The sequence below is a fragment of the Camellia sinensis genome, chromosome 9, assembly GCF_055761805.1.
Source record: "Camellia sinensis isolate YWXY chromosome 9, ASM5576180v1, whole genome shotgun sequence".
Taxonomy (NCBI): Eukaryota; Viridiplantae; Streptophyta; class Magnoliopsida; order Ericales; family Theaceae; genus Camellia; species Camellia sinensis.
In genome coordinates this window covers 161,266,831-161,284,507 of record NC_138969.1, presented here as the reverse complement: position 1 = coordinate 161,284,507, position 17,677 = coordinate 161,266,831, and the positions used below count along the sequence as shown (strand labels likewise).

At 36.6% G+C, this 17,677-nt stretch overlaps 1 protein-coding gene across 3 annotated transcripts in view; it reads left to right on the top strand.

Moving 5' to 3' along the window:
* The first annotated feature begins 2,678 nt into the window (after positions 1-2,678).
* LOC114296257 (beta-galactosidase 6) overlaps positions 2,679-17,677 on the top strand; it is a 54,824-nt gene continuing 39,825 nt past the window's right edge. For 2 of the 3 annotated variants that reach the window (XR_014341000.1, XM_082888581.1), the window contains exons 1-9: positions 2,685-3,180; positions 3,269-3,364; positions 7,761-7,873; positions 9,104-9,170; positions 9,359-9,451; positions 14,679-14,822; positions 16,307-16,395; positions 16,506-16,611; positions 16,711-16,798. Coding sequence is in view for 2 of the 3 variants with exons in the window: in XM_082888581.1 (XP_082744707.1) it covers positions 3,004-3,180; positions 3,269-3,364; positions 7,761-7,873; positions 9,104-9,170; positions 9,359-9,451; positions 14,679-14,822; positions 16,307-16,395; positions 16,506-16,611; positions 16,711-16,798 (973 nt within the window). In the remaining variant the exon portion in view is untranslated. Of the gene's footprint in view, positions 3,181-3,268; positions 3,365-7,760; positions 7,874-9,103; positions 9,171-9,358; positions 9,452-14,678; positions 14,823-16,306; positions 16,396-16,505; positions 16,612-16,710; positions 16,799-17,677 lie in introns of all 3 variants that reach the window. The other variant, XM_082888580.1, reaches the window with a different exon arrangement.

Genomic DNA, 17,677 nt, shown 5'->3' with positions numbered 1-17,677 from the left:
TGTGCTCGTTATCCCGATTTTCTAACTTTAGGACAAGCTGTGATTCTAGGGCGATTGAATGTTAGAAAACCAATTATATTAAGAAGTCTACTTCTTTTCAATTACTATCCAAATCAATTTTGGAAGTCTAATTCTATTAGAAAGTGTATGTTATTTTTCTTATATAAGAATGCTTATTGTAATGGTTTTGAGGAGGAGATTTAATAATATTAAGAGTTTAGATGGCTAATCCCTAATTTAAAGTATTGTTGGTGGCTGATCCCAATCCAAGGATCAATTCAGGGTCTAGGGCCCTATTAGCTTGCTAGTGTTGCCTCTCCTCACCATCTTACTCTCTCATTCAGATATCAGATGGGAGAGAAGGGATGAGGGAGGAAAGAAGAGAGATCAAAGAGGAGAATGGCGGATGAAACCCTAATCAGAGGAGAAAGGAGAAAGAGAGAGAGAGAGTGTGTGTGTTGAGTTTGGTTTGGTTTCGATAGCATGTATATATACGTGTGTAGTTTAGTCATTTTAATAATGATTATCCTTTTGAACAAAACTTTGCTTTGTGAAGATGGTTAAAATGTAGTTTTTTAACTTTTTTTTTTTAAAAAAAAAACCATGCAAAAAATGTAACAGATATGTGTCCTAAAATGGGTTAAAAACTGGCTTTTGACTACTAACCTACTTCCCAAAAGAGCTCAAAATGTTTAGGGTTAGTTTGGTTTGTATCTGAAGATACAATTTTTGAGAAAAATTTCTAAAATTTTGAATTTTTTTTCCAAAATCACTTTCTCTTTTCTACACATTAATCAATCACGTTTTTTCCCTCTCATTTCTCATTCTCAATTAATTTTTCTCTCACACACATCTACTCAACCATAACAAAATATCAAATCATTTCAAACTCCAAAACTATTTTCAAAATATACAACTAAACAAACCAAAAAAAATTCTAGACTCTCTCTCCAAATTTTTTTAAAAACATTTATCTCAAAATACAAACCAAACACACCCATAGTGCCTAAATGTTTGGATAAATAAAATCTAAAAGGGCTGGGCTTTCATCCTGTCTATGATCAGATCAGAGGGTACTGTTGGGCCCGTGAGGCCCACCATGGGTTCCTTTTTGATAATGCGAACCGTTTAATTGTAAAACTTGTCGAGTACTATATGTCTGTAAAAAATCATGTTGAACGGATATTGATAGTTATCTCATCGGACCAGATTTCTGTCAACCGTTTATTTTTTCACCGTCCTTTTTTTTAGATACAAAACTGATTTGATTACGTAGCTATCGATATCTGATCAATGTGATTTTTTATAGGCATATAGTACTCGACGAGTTTTATACATTGAACGATTTAGATTATCGAAACGGAACCTGTAGTGGACTCCTACGAATTCAACAATACTCTCCAATCTAATCACACATTGAAAGAAACCAGGCCTAATTTAAAAATAGATTTATCGTCCAAGTCCTTTTAAACTTTAGTTCATCTATTTTAGCCTCCATTTGGCAAGTTGGTTTTCAGACTTTTTTGACTATTTTAGCCACAAAAGACAAAGTAGACTATTTTAATCACAAAAAACAAAACATCACATCTAATCCATAATCATTACACTCTTCTCTCACAAAAAAAGACAAAAAAGTCAAAAAGCCCTTCTTAAACCCAACTTTTTAGCCCTAGCTAAAATAATTAAAAAAATCAAAAAGTTAAAAAGTTAACCCACTTTCCAAACAAAGCCTTAATCATTTAGATCATTGTTTTTCAATCAAATTTCTACTTTACTTACTCCCACAATTTGTAAGACCGGCTTTATCAGACAATTTAGATGGCTGATTATGACAATTAAAGGAAGTGTTTGGTATTAGTAAAAAATAAAAGGAGTAATGGTAGAAATTTTAAAAATTTTATCAAAATTTTTATTAAATATGAGTGTGTATGGATCCCACAACTGTGATACATTTAATAAAATTTTTAGTAGAATTTTTAAAACCTCTAACATTTTAAAAATAAAAGGTACAAAAGTGAAATTATTATTTTCTAATAAATTATATTTTTTACTCTTATAATTTGACTTAAACTATATTTTGTCCTTGCATTCTTACCCGTTTAAAAACTTGATTATTTTAATTGAGTTTTTAACTTTTTAGTTGTTTTATGAAATAGAAAAAAATAATGTTTTGGATAATTTATAATTTTATTTTGTAATTGAATAGGTAGTTATAAAATAAAAAGTAATTGATTGATAGATAAGATGTAATATTTTATCTTATTTATTATTTTAGTCTTTTTTTTGTCTTTATTAATTATTTTAACCAATAAAACTATCCCCAAATATAACCTAATCCAATTTCATTACAACGTACAAACGTTTCAAAATGTTAATTTTAATATTGAACTTGAACAAAAAAATTGAATTAAAATTAAACTTAGATATAAAAATTAAATTTTTTAAATTGAATTAATAAAGATTAAAATGAAATTTAAATTAAAATATAAAGATTAAAAAGTATAATTTATCCTTTTTTTTTTTGGTAAATAAGTCCATATGAAGAACTGCCAAGAGAGTGAGTCCTAAGCTTCACTCTGCATGTCTTAATCCACAGTTTTTTTTTTAAAACATGACAAAGACCTTGAAAGCTACCTCTAAGTTCACAATCATCGCAATAACCTCCACGGTATGTTTTTATTCCCGTTTTAAATTTCTCTTCAGATTCCTCATTTTCGACCACAACACTCCATACAGGCCACACTACACAGTCACTTGTTTATATATATATATATATATATATATCTTTTCACAATCATGCATGTATGTATATTCACATGTATACACGCATTATAAGAAGATAAGACGCATTATAAGAAGATAAAGACAGACACCCACATACAAGAAGTTGAAATTGAACATGGGTTCTTGATTAGTGTTGTAATCTTGGTCCTTGGAAACTGCATATATGCGCACACATATATATGCATTTTATGCAATTTGGGTATTTGGGTTAATTGAAGTATGGGAGGAAAGAGTACATTGGCAGTTGTTTTGTTTGTGATTTTGGTTTTTGAAGGTTATTTTGGTGAAAGAGGGGTTGCGACTACTGTTACATATGATGGGAAAGCACTGGTTATTGATGGGAAGAGGCGGGTTTTGCAGTCTGGTTCAATTCACTATCCTAGAAGCACGCCTGAAGTGAGTTTGTGTTCACATGTATTAATTGGCAGCATTATGTTTTTGTATGAATAATATAGCTTATGGTGGTTGTTGTGATGAATTTTAGGTGTGGCCGGAACTTATTAGGAAATCGAAGGAAGGAGGATTGGACGTGATTGAGACTTACATTTTCTGGAATTATCATGAGCCCGTCAAGGGAGAGGTATAACTATGTCCTTATAATAATTATATGCATTTATAGTCTGTGGCTATAATAAAGCATGGATGCTCCAAATAGTTTCGTAGCATTGTTGGACACGCTAGGAACACAGGACACAAGGGACATGTATTTAATTAATTTGTTTGGGAACTTAGGAGAGAAAAGAAAATAAATGATTATATAAGTTAGGAGAGAAAAGATTGTTATTTTCTTCCTCTTGTTTAAATAAATAGGAGAGAAAAGAAAGGAAAATATAATGATTTCTTGCCTATCTTGTTTGGTTAAACTACCTAAAGGAAAAGAAAAGAAATTGTTTCATGCTATATTACCAAAATAACCTTTTGCAAATGTTAGGTTTTTATTTCTTTTATATCTAAAGGGGTAGTTTTGGTATTAAAAAAAAAGGGACTAGTTGGTTTCTTTTCTCTTCGAATCTCTCCAAATGAGGGTAATGAGAGAAATGAGTTTCTCTCCATTTCACTCCAATTCTATTCTCTTTACTTTTCTAAACAAGTGATATGATCCAAGAGAAATGCATTTCTTTTATTTTCTTCCCAAATCATTTATTTTCTTCCCGAATCTCTCCACTTTTGAATGTTTATAATATTTTGGAATTTTTTATGGATGATCTATTAATTATTTAAATCTAGTGTTTTATTTAATTATGAATTTTTTATATATTGAACTAGTGTTGGTTTTTGTTAATTTTGATTGTTTGTGGACGTAATATTATCTACATAGCAAACAAAAATATATATTTTTTATTGTCGTTATCGTCATTTTTTTTATATTTTTGTTAACACCTACCATCACCTACTCCACCTACTACACCTACCACCACCTACTACCACCTACTACACACCTACTACTACCACCTACTACTACCTACTCCACTACATCTCCTATATAAGGAGCCCCTCACCATTTGTAATTAATAATATACATCAATCAATAATACAATCATTTCTCTTTATACATTAAATTTCTACATGGTATCAGAGCAGGTTTAGAACCTAGTATTTTTCGCTTCACCGGCGGACGGCAACCTCACCTTAGCCGTCCGCCGGACCTCAACCTAGTCCGTTAGAATTTTCTACACATACCTTCACACCTCCTGTGGTGTCCGCTCCGCCGGTTTCAGCTCCACCACCGGCCACTCCACCTCTCGGCATACATACACACACTGATCTCTAACACACAGCAGCTGATGGGAAGGAAACCTTGCTGTGACAAATTTGTGGTGAACAAAGGACCATGGACAGCTGAGGAAGACGCCAAACTCGTCAGTTTCATCCTCACCAATGGCCACTGCTGCTGGCGTGCCGTTCCGAAGCTCGCTGGTCTCCGCCGCTGCGGCAAGAGCTGCAGCCTCCGCTGGACTAACTACCTCCGCCCTGACTTGAAGCGTGGCCTACTCAACGAGGAGGAAGAGAAGTTGGTCATTGATCTTCATGCCCGCCTCGGCAATAGGTGGTCAAAGATAGCATCAAGGTTGCCTGGAAGAACAGACAATGAGATAAAGAACTACCCCCACTTTACCTTTATTTATTTTATTTTATCTTCTCTTTTTCTTTATCGGCAGCTGCTCCCACAGGGCACATGCTTTCACCATTAATATATTATTATTATTATTATTATTCTTATTATTATTCTTACACAATCAAACCATTAATATATTATTCTTATTATTATTATTATTATTCTTACACACAAAAAAAAAAAAAAAAAAAAAAAAAAACCAATTCCACACCCATGGCAGGTTTTCACCAAACCGTGGGCCAAGAAACCCATGTGAACCAATAAAATAAAATACAATAAAATAAAAAAAAAATATTATAATAATAATAATTCCAAACACCATTACTGTTTTTCACAAATCCGTGCAGAACCACTCTTTCGTTTTTTAATTTCACATATATTCTTATTATTTCTTTCTTTTTTTTTTTCTCTTTCACTTTATTTTTCACCTTTTTTCCATTATTATTTCTTTGCACAAACACAAAAAAAAAAAAAAAAACAAAACAAAAAACAAAAAAAACAGGAAGAGACGAACTGCACACCAAACTCATTTTATTCATGTCGGGGCTCACCCCGATCACCATTTTACACCACACAAAAAAAAAAAAAAAAAAAAACGAACAAAAAAAAAAAAAAAACCAAACCAAACCAAACCAACACAAATCGGAACAGTGGGATTTTTCTTCTCTACTCTGCCGCCGGTCTCTTCTTCTTGCCTCTGTCCTGGACGGCCATTGACGGTGTTGTCTCCGTGCTTCCTAATCCACCGAGCACGTTCACTCCCCCCTGCTCTTCCACTCCAGCATATGGCGGCCCTCCAAATCGGAACATCACGGTGGCCTTCCGCTTCAGCTCCTTATTTTCCGCCTTTAGCACACTTATCTCTGCTCGCGCATCCTTATACATGCGTTGGAGCAGAGCCAGTTGGGCGTTTAACTGTTGCACCTCATTTGTCCTACTCTGCAGCCGGTGCGACAAGTTTGTGACCGCAGTCATGGTTTCCACACATGACTTCAAAGTATACTGATTGGCCTTAATATCAGTTTGCACCGCCATTTTTTGCTCCACAGACCGCATTGGAAAGTTCAACGGAGCAAAACCAGAGGTGTTTGGTTGAGGTTCACTGGCCACCGCACCAGTTATTTCTCTTGTGGACTCGTTCAGGCCTGGAAAGAGCGTGAGCAGACCACGGGAAGAGGAGGCCATGTTCTGGGTCGCTGGACGGGAAGAAGAGGCCATGTTTTTGGGTTGCTGTGTGTTTCAGCGAAGCAGCGATTTCCGACTGGTACTTTCAGAGAAGGATTGGCAACAGAGTGTTACAGAGTATCTCTCTCAGAACACAAAGGGTTTTTCAAAGGATTTTCGCAGCTTTTTTTGTCTCAGCCTCTGCCTTCGCCTCAGCCTCCGTCTTGGTTAAATAGCCAAGGCAGACACGCGCATCGCGCGCCACTTGACGCCAGACGACAAAACGGGCGCGCAAGCCAATGTGGTGACGCGCCTCGCCATCATGTCCGGCACACCTTTTTATGACTTGGGCTCGCCTTTTGATGGCACGTCTTTTTATGGATTGGGCACGCCTTTTGATGGCACGCCTTTTGAAAGATTGGGCACACCTTTTGAGGGTGCGACTTTTTAAGGGTCCGACAAGACTCTGTAAACTGTCCCGACATTGATTCCGGTTAGCTCCTTCATGGGTCCGACAATACTCTGTAAACTGTCCCGACATTGATTCCGGTTAGCTCCTTCATGGGTCCGACAAGACTCTGTAAATTGTCCCGACATTGATTCCGGTTAGTTTCTACAAGGGTCCAGCAAGACCCCGTAAACTGTCACAACAACTGTCACAACATTGTCTGCTACAACGGTCCGACATGACCCCATAAACTGTCTTCTACAACGGTCCAACACGAGCCAGTGTCTTCTACATCGGTCTGCCATAACCATACAGTCTTCTACAACGGTCTGACACGACCATGCAGTGTCTCCTATCCATTTTTTATTTTCCGATTATTTTCTTGTTTTGTTACTCTCTCCAAACTCAAGTTGGTTAGTTCCTATCCCCCTTGAGTTTGCGGGGGGCTGTTAAAATCACCATGTCTTGTGTTCGTGCTTCTTAGGTCTATGGTTATTAGGAGAATGCATAAGCGGGTTGTCAAGGGTGCATGGGCTTGTGAGTTCCCATTGCAAGGGCTTAGATAGGGTTTCTCTAGTGATTTTGGTAACCTGGAGATTCAACTGTTTCTTTTCCCCATTTTCCTTTTCCTTTTATTTTCCTTTGTTAAGCCAAGTTTAAAGAATGAACTATGTTAGTTTTAAGCTTCAGTTGAATAAATAAACAATTAAACAGTGTAATACTTGGTATCAAATGGGAAAGTTTAAGAAAGATTAATACGAAGTTCTCAGAGCCAGATTAATAGAGAGTTCTCAGAGCCTCAGCTTATCTAAAGTGTCAATCTCTCTCTCTCTCAAGTTACCTTACATGATTGTATTTTTTTGGGGTATGTTTTGGTTATTGCTATTGTAATATCCTTTTGGCATGAAATATGTGCTATATCAATTGTTGGTTTACTTTTTCCTTCGTGTCATACATGTGCTTGTTGTGGGAAACTTCAATCTGGAGTATATTTCTTCCTATAAATTCCTCTCCATTATCAATTTGCATGAAGCATTGCTAACGATTCAATCATTCAACATGTATTTTTCATACTTTCAAAACTAACGGTTAACTGATTGGTTACCTGATTGACTACTATTGACATTGCTTATTGGATAATTTAAAGTATTTTGGCTGCTATGATTGGCATTCATCGTATTTGTTATTTTGGGATAAGCTCGTCATCATAATCATCATTATAATTAATTATTTTTCTAATTATTGCAGTATTACTTTGAAGGCAGGTTTGACATTGTAAAATTTGTAAAGACAGTGCAAGAAGCTGGCCTTTTTGTACATCTGAGAATTGGTCCTTATGCTTGTGCTGAATGGAATTATGGGTCAGTTTCTGTTTATTTGCCTGTCTTGTAATGTGACATATTGCACTCTTTCGTTGTTTTTTGTGCTTTTGCATGTTTTACTTCTTGTCATTATTATTGTTATTTATAAAATATATATATATATATATATATATATATATTTTGAAGTGCATTTTTGCCAATTTTGTGGCTTCACTAGCTTCCATAGATATTTGTGGGTACATATGTTCAGCCTTGCTACATGGCATCGTTGTGTCATCTCCAAGATCGCTTCTCCATGGAATTTGGCGCTACGTGTTAGCCTTGTGAGCTGGCATGTGGGCCAATCACTCTCCCCTCTATGGTAAAAAATAATCTGGCCGATATTTGCAGTGCCTTAACCTCTTGCTTTGGCATTCAGGGGAAGGTTGTGTATTGCTTGGAGCATTGCCTCAGCACATTTGAGGATTCTCTGCTTGAGTGTGTTGCCCTCTCTGCTTGTGATTGGCACTTGCACCCACTCAGCTCGGCCAAGCTACTCCGCACCCAAGTGTGCCCCTCTCCTATAACCCTTCCAAGATTAGTGCAGTTATGCTCTGGTTGAATGCACACCTGGCAGTCGCTCGGTAAGGAGTCTCTAGCCTCCAAGTCACCCGCTTGTTTGGCTTGTCTAGACATGCCTTGTACAACAATAGATACATATAATGATAGTGTTAAATTTGTTTGGCTAGAGGCCATTTGGCTAAAATAGCCAATAAAGACAAAATAGGCTAAAATAGCCAATAAGAAAAAATTTCATATCCAACCCATAATCATTTTACTTTCTTATAACCATCAAATCAACTAAAAAAAAACTATCATCCCAAACACGACTTTTAGCCAGGCTAAAATAGCCAAAAAGCCAACTAAAATAGCCTATTCCCAAACGGGGCATATCGGGCGCATATCTCACACCCTTATCAAAGCGTCGGGTGTCCGACATGGGTATTCGATTTATTTTAAAGAGTCCATGTACCATAGCTATCCAGTGATCCACCATCGCAAAAATTATATTATAAATTATGAGTTTTATTTGCTTTGCTTTACACTATCCATTGCTGTCATTGTTGAAATTAAAGGTTGCTATGCTTTTATATGTGGCAGCTGCAAAAAAATGTTCCTGAAGTTAAGTCCATTGCAAATGTTTGCTCCTAAAGTGCAGGTTTTACACTAACATAATTTTTGAACATGCTAAAAAATCTGTTCGTTTTTCTTCTTCTCGTGTTTGAACAGGGGGTTCCCAATTTGGTTACACTTCATTCCTGGAATCCAGTTTCGAACATCAAATGACCTATTCCAGGTACACTTTGATCTCTATAATGCCTTTGTCTGTTTTTCAATTAAAATATATATATATATGTATATATAATGCCTTTGTCTGTTTGGGAGAATATTTTTCAACTATACTTATTTGTTAGGACATTTCATTTGAATTAGTTCACAGTTCAAAATTATTCTTTGTTAGTAAACTTATTATCATCTGTGCAGAATGAAATGAAGCGTTTTGTTACGAAAATCGTTGACTTAATGAAGGGGGAGAATCTCTTTGCATCGCAAGGAGGGCCAATAATTCTTGCGCAGGTGGTTTCTTCCTTATATTGTTGGCATGCCTTCGACATAGAACTTCTTATAGTTATTTTATTTTATTTTTTGAAATATTGCACTTTGTTTTCTTATTCTTTTGCTATCTTCTAGATATGTTTGATCAATTATTCTAACCACTTTAGACTGTATGAGTAACTAATTAGTGATGCAGTATAGTTTATATAGACATTTATAGGCATGAATTTCATATCCCTACTTCCCTAGTAAATTGAACATGGGTAATTTTATTCACACCACAAATTTTCTCGTTTCACACGATTTTGTCATTCTAATATCAACTTTCGAACAAAAATTAGTTGTTCTAACAGAAACCCTGTTCAGTAGTTGTAGACACAAATTTTGAAACAATGAAGTGTTTCAACACATTTCAAAATTTTATGTTACAAATGTCTGCTGTTTAGTTTTTGGACTGAACAGTGTTGATTATTTGAATAGCAGGTTCCTATTTCAGATCTATATTCCAGATCGTTAATTACACATTTTATATAAATGAAACCTCTGATTAATGAAGAACAAAATAAATAACAAAAAACAATTTAAGAAAAATAAATATTTTATTGAAATTGTTATGGGTTTTGAACCCTCGAATACAAGGTACAATCCTTGGGTTTAAAACCCTTTACCTATTCATCGCCATTCTGCGTTTGTAGCGTAGACTCTTGATTTCTCTGGGCTTCTTTTCTGTAATGACTTCTGTAGCTCTTGATTTCTTTCTCTCTCTCTCTGATCTTCTCACTTCTGATTTTTTCTCCTCCATCCCCCATCTTGTGTAATGGTCCTCATATTTATAGAGGGTCATCCAAGTGATAAGAATGCCTTATCCTCAATTTGAATTTCAAATTGAATGATAGTACCATTTGAATTTTGAATGATAGCGCTATATGATTAATCGTATATCTGATTAACTGGATTGATATTTGAGATTTCATCCTGTGTGTTGTCCTTTGTTAAAATTCACCTCCTACACACCTACCACTACCACCTACTACACACTCCTACTTCACCTACTCTCCACCTACTCCTCACCTACTCCTCACCTACTACACACTCACCCTCTTCTATATATAGGAATCATGAATCATTGTAATAAATATCAATATATCAATCAATAATACATACAATTTATCTCTATCAATATATTTTTACATGGTATCAGAGCTATAAGATTTAGGCCTATACTCCTTTCTTTCCGGCGGGCAGCCGGCCGACAACCTTGCCTTCGCTGCCCGCGGGAGTTTTTCAACACATATCACAAACACATACCTTGACTCCGCTGCCACAAATTCCATAACCGAACCTCCTCTTCCATCACGGTTACATGGCAACACCGTATATGAGATCTGCCCTGTGTGCTCAACCAACCAGCTTGCGCGACCTACGCACCTCGTGTCTGTCGCCTCCAGCCTGGCCATTATTTCCAGCCACAACTCCGTGACTGAGCCACCCCCACCTGCAACCTCACTCGCCTCGGCTGCTTCTCTCTTTCTCTGTCAATGTTCAACCATACTCAGGTAGTCCCGCCAATTTCACAGCCTACACGGCTGTTCTCAACCCCCATGATCGGATCATGGGCCTGGATTTGCCTTCTGGTGGTCATTTGACTCATGGGTATTACACCTCTGGTGGGAAGAAGATCTCTGCCACCTCGATTTACTTCGAGAGTTTGCCTTACAAGGTGGATTCAAGTACTGGGTATATTGATTATGATAGGTTGGCAGAGAAAGCAATGGATTTTAGACCCAAATTGATCATTTGTGGTGGGAGGTTTAGCTCTCTCAACCTGCTCTCACTCCCACCCAGGGCACATGCTTTTGTCCTTAATATCTTATTATTCTTATTCTTCCACCGACAACACACTCCCAATTTGACCAATTCTTTTTCTTATTATTATTATTATTATATATATATATATATATTTTTTTTTTTCTTTTTTCATCCCACCGTTTCAGAACCCATTAACAGTCTGTTCCCCACTCCCACCTTTATTATTTTTCTTCATCATTATCTATTCATCATCCCCATGCTCATCATTTCATCACCATCCCCTTATTTATTTATTTATTTATTTATTTATTTTTTTCGATTCCCTTTTCAAAAAAAAAAAAAAAAAAACAATTTCCAAATTTGCACAACAACCCAATACAACGATCAATTAGCTCAGATGGGAGGAGCTGAGAAGGATTGTTCGCGGACATGTCTTCTTCTTCTTCTTTACCGTCGGTTGGTGAGCCTGTGCTCTCTCTCGCACTCAATTTCTTTCTTGTGTTCTCAAGGAGTCGAGGACCAATTACAGGACCATACAGTACTAAACCCTAGTTATTAGGGCTGAAAAAAAAAGCACATGACAGCATCACATGACAGCACATGACAGTACTACTTTGTTTCTTTCTTTTTAATTTATTTATTATTATTTTTTTTATCTCTTCTTTTCAAAAAGCATCGCCCCAACATCCTCCACTTTACTACTTTGTTTCTTTCTTTTTTTATTTATTTATTATTATTTTTTTTTATCTCTTCTTTTCAAAAAAAAAAAAAAAAAAAAACACCAAAAAAAAAAAAAAACAAAAAACACCCACACCATTTGCAAATTTGCACACACCATATTTTATTCATCTCCGGGCTCAACCCCGATCCACAATTTCTTCACACACAAAAAAAAAAACAAAAAAAAAAAAAAAAAAAAATACAAAACAAAAAAAAAAAAAACCACACCCACAGTGGGATTTCTCTTCTCTACTCTGCTGCAGGTCTCTTCTTCTTGCCTCCGTCCTGAGCGGCCCTTGACGGTGTTGCCTCCGTGTTTCCCATGCCACCGAGCACATTCAATCCCCCCTGCTCCTCCCCTGCCGCATATGGAGGCCCTCCAAATCGGAACATCACGGTGGCCTTCCGCTTCAGCTCCTTATTTTCCGCCTTTAGCACACTTATCTCTGCTCGCGCATCCTTATACATGCGTTGGAGTAGAGCCAGCTGGGAGTTTAACTGCTGCACCTCATTTGCCCTACTCTGCAGCCGGTTCGACAAGTTTGTAACCGCAGTCATGGTTTCCACACATGACTTCAATGTATACTGATTGGCTTCCACATCCGACTGCACTGCCATTCTTTGCTCCACCGACCGCATCGGAAAGTTCAACGGAGCAAACTCCGGGGCGCTTGGTTGAGGTTCCAGTGCCACCGCACCAGTTATCTCTCTTGTTGACTCGTTGAGGTCGGGAAAGAGGGTGAGCAGACCGCGGGAAGACGAAGCCATTTTCTGGGCTACAAAGTGTTCCAAAGTTTCTCTCTCCGAAGAGGCAGAGTTTTTCAGAGACGGGTTGGTTTCAGCGGTTTCAGACTGGTATGCACAGCCTCCGCCTCACCCTTGGTTTAAATAGCCAGGGCCGATCCGCGCATCGCGCGCCACTTGCCGACAGACGACAACACGGGCGCGCAAGCCAAGGCGCTCACGTGCCTCGCCAACATGTCCGACACATCTTTTTATGACTTGGGCTCGCCTTTTGATGGCACGCCTTTTTATGGATTGGGCACGCCTTTTGATGGCACGCCTTTTGAAAAATTGGGCACACCTTTTGAGGGTGCGACTTTTTAAGGGTCCGACAAGACTCTATAAACTGTCCCGACATTGATTCCGGTTAGCTCCTTCATGGGTCCGACAAGACTCTGTAAACTGTCCCGACATTGATTCTGGTTAGCTCCTTCATGGGTCCGACAAGACTCTGTAAACTGTCCCGACATTGATTCCGGTTAGTTTCTACAAGGGTCCAGCAAGACTCCGTAAACTGTCATAAGAACTGTCACAGCCTTGTCTGCTACAACGGTCCGACATGACCCCATAAACTGTCTTCTACATCGGTCTGACACAACCATCCAGTGTCCTCTACAACGTTATGACACCACCATACAGTGTCTTCACCATCGGTCTGACACGACTATACAGTGTCTCCTATCCATTTTTTATTTTTCAGATTATTTTCTTGTTTTGTTACTCTCTCCAAACTCAAGTTGGTTAGTTCCTATCCCCCTTGAGTTTGCGGGGGGCTGTTAAAATTCACCTCCTACACACCTACCACTACCACCTACTACACACTCACCTACTTCACCTACTCTCCACCTACTCCTCACCTACTCCTCACCTACTACACACTCACCCTCTTCTATATATAGGAATCATGAATCATTGTAATAAATATCAATATATCAATCAATAATACATACAATTTATCTCTATCAATATATTTTTAAATCCTTGTTGTAGGCTCTACAGGTGTTATCTTTCGTAAGCTCTACGTGTCACTTGAGCATCTTGAATAACGTCATTGAGATACGGCGTTTTATTTATACACTTTAACGGAGCAAGTTGATCATTTTGGGAAGTGATTGCCTACAACAATCTTATCATAGGCTCTGTGTGTCATTGACTATATTTGAAATTTAAACATAAATTTGGTTGAAATTTATGTGCCAACAGTAGTTGATGCCATAACAATTGATTTTGTTCAGAAGTTGATATCCGAAATGAAAAAAATGTTGTGAACTGAGACAAAGTGTGATGTGCAAATAGAAACGCTGATTCCCCCCCCCCAAAAAAAAAGTCTTGAAGTTTTCTCTCAAATATTTAACTTCAGTTTTTGATTAGTGACATTCTCTTTCCTTAGTAAAATAATCTGAATACCAATGGGCTGAACATGTTGTGCTTATTTGAAATATAATGTTTAATATAATTTCATGGAATGCAGATGCAATGTACACGAGAACTTAATTATAATTACAGTGTAATTGTTGCAAATCTTTCATTTTAAAATTTAGACAAAATGGCGGTTCATTTGAGACAAGGTTATCTGCACATACAGATCTGATCTAGTGAATGGCTTCAATTATAGAAATCAAAATTAATGCAATTTTTTATTTTTTATTTTGACATTGATTTGATAGCTTAGTTTTCAGGGCATTCAAGTTTGAATCCTCATGGTATTTTAAGAGCTTGGGAAAGTGCCATATCCAATGGCATTAATTTATGTTCAATGTCAACAAAATTTTGTGACAATCGTATAATTTATTTTCTTATCCTATTATCTAGCTTTTTTTTCTTTTCATCCTGCCCAATCACAAATATGTATCGTAGTTAAGTAAAGGATGATGATTTTTCTAAAGTCAATATCACTTAATTGTTTTAATTTACGTCTCCTTTTTTGCTGTAACAGATTGAGAATGAGTATGGAAATGTTGAGTGGGCCTATGGAATAGAAGGACAGTCATATGTCAAATGGGCTGCAGAAATGGCTGTCGGTCTTAACACTACTGTTCCATGGGTGATGTGCGTGCAGAAAGATGCACCTGATCCAGTGGTAAGTGTTTATCCTGTAACCAGTCATTGTTTCTTCTATAAGTTAAATGTGAACGGTTACTCATATTCTAAGAAGCACGGACACATACACATGACATGACATGGACATGCAAATTTTCAAAAAATGCAGAACACAACACGGTGAAGACACATGCAAAACATATAATTTTATATGTTTATTATATGTTATATTTTTTAATACTATAAATTTATTATATGTTAAATATTTATTTTCTTCAAATTCATGAACCTTTGTATGCTATTCCGGTGAAAACAATTAAAAAAATAAAATTGTCCCAGCATGTCTCAATGTGTCCCCCAGCTTGTCTGACACATGTCTGGCACACTTGTCGGACACCAGTAAACCTGACCTTCAAAGAGGTGTCCGTGCTTCATAGCTCATTTTGTACCAGAAGCATCAAAATGCTATCTTGTTTTATGTATTATTATACCGCTGTATATTGAGGCAGTTAGATGTACGAAGGCTCACAATAGTCCTGCAGATGAGCAAATTAAATTATTATTTCTTGCATTTGCAAGCCACTAGAAATGCAAGGTAGTTGGGCACCAGAAATGCTTTGTTGTCAAATCAAGCCTTCTATTTTTGCCGTTCGTGTGGATTTACATGAGTTAAGATAGTAAGAAAAACATGGGTAGCATGTGGTTCACTTAAGGTTATGACTCTTAATAGAGTGGAATGGTGAACAGAATTCATAAGCCGTTGGAAAATAGTTGGGACAAGGCTTTGTTGAGTTGCTAGTTATGTTAGCAACGCACATTCTTGAGATTTTGTGGAAGGGACATCATGGTATCACCAAACCAACATGGTTGTAGAAGCTTCTTGTAGGATTTTGGCAGACAAGAGTATTAAGACCTATTTGGGAGGAGCCTAATAGAATAAATATCTTTTGAATAGGAGGAAGTACCCATGGAAAATAATATAATATATGATGTTGAACACAATAATTTCTTTCTTTCTTTCTTTTTTTTTGGATGGAGTATTTTCCTACTTTGATAGATTCTGTAGCAGGATTTTTGGGAGGGTTGTATAGTCAAGTGGATTGCTTTTGTTAGCCTTTTTGGGTCTTTCGGCTTCTGTATGTGGTATACCTCACATGTGTGCTCTGTTTTCAGAGCCCTTTAAAGGATCTTTTTGCTCATCAAAAATTAAAAACACACACACAAAAGAAAGGGAAAAAAAAAGAAAGAAAAAGAGAGAAAAAAATTGCTGCATATTATTTTAAATTTTCATCAGCTTGTTCTGATTATGCTCATGACATGGATGTGAAGAAACAAAATGTAAGATTGAACGAAATAGAAATGTAAAAGAGAAAGGTGAAGAAGAAGCTTTATGGTCTCTTGACTAAAAAATAGTCTTATTCAAATCTGCCACGAATCAATGTTTCTGGTCTTTGGCTTTGTTTAGAAGTTTTATTTTAAAGATATTATTATTGCCTAATTTAAACTCTCATGTTGTTAACGTAGATAAACACATGTAATGGGTTTTATTGTGATCGGTTTACACCAAATTCCCCTTCCAAGCCAAAGATGTGGACAGAAAACTACAGTGGATGGTAAAATTATATATCTAGCTTAGCCTATGTAAAAGACATTTGTGACAATTGAAGCATTTTAATTCGTCAAAGAGATGTGAATGCATTTAACGTTCAAAATGATGTTACAGGTTCCTTTCATTTGGATATGCAGTTCCTTACCGACCTGTTGAGGACTTGGCTTTTGCTGTTGCACGCTTTTTTGAAACAGGTGGCACTTTCCAAAACTATTATATGGTGGGCCTCATAAATCTTGTCTTCTTTATTCTAATTGTAATTTGTTAAGCATAAAATTTGACGTTATTACCATAATTTAGTTCTAGTATCTCCTTGCAGTATTTTGGTGGCACCAATTTTGGACGAACAGCTGGAGGTCCTTTGATTGCAACAAGTTATGACTATGATGCCCCACTTGATGAATATGGTAAACTTACTGACATGTGGTCAACACACTCATTGATCTCAGAACTTAAATTCAATCTATTACATTTTTGCTAGATCTGAATGTATGTGTTATATATGTGATGTTTTCAGACATGCGCTTACATATCCAAGGATGCAACTTAGTTCCAAAGTCAATGTGTCTTAAAATCAACTCAACAGTGTCTCAATCCCAATCCTTTGGTTCGGCTACATAGCTCCTTCATCTCAATTCAGCTCTTTATAGGTCCATATCCTTAAATAGATTTGAAGGTCACTTGATCTAACTGTTAGATCATCAATTGTCCCAAAAGCTTAAGCTATAAGGAAATGGGTTCAACAATATATATCAGGTTATCCAACACTAACCCCTTTTTGAAATCTATTCCAACCACATTAATAACCCATCTGATTGTGCAAACCTATGTTACCTGGAATGTGGAACGGGAACGTAGTACGCCATATGCTCTAAAATGTGGTACGATAGGGGTAGACTTGTATATATATTATACTTAAGAATTTAAGGTACCGCTAGAGTAATTTTTTTTTTAAACTATTAGATATCTAATAAAATATAATATTTTCTATGAACATTATGACCATTTTTTGATGTTTTTGTCTTGTCAAAACTTAACTCACCCTAAATTTTAGTTCATTATATTTGAATTTTTTCCTCCTAAGGTAACATTTAAGGACATATATTGAAAAAAGCTTTTGGGATCGCTTTGGATCACTAAATTACCATTTTAGAATGAAAATGTATCATGTTTTAGAACGTGCGTACCAATACGTAGTTCGCTAGGATATTAGCGTTTTCTGGTAACATAGGTGCAAACAACCATCCACTAGTAGGTGAAATCTAGATGTGGCAACTGCCTCTTAT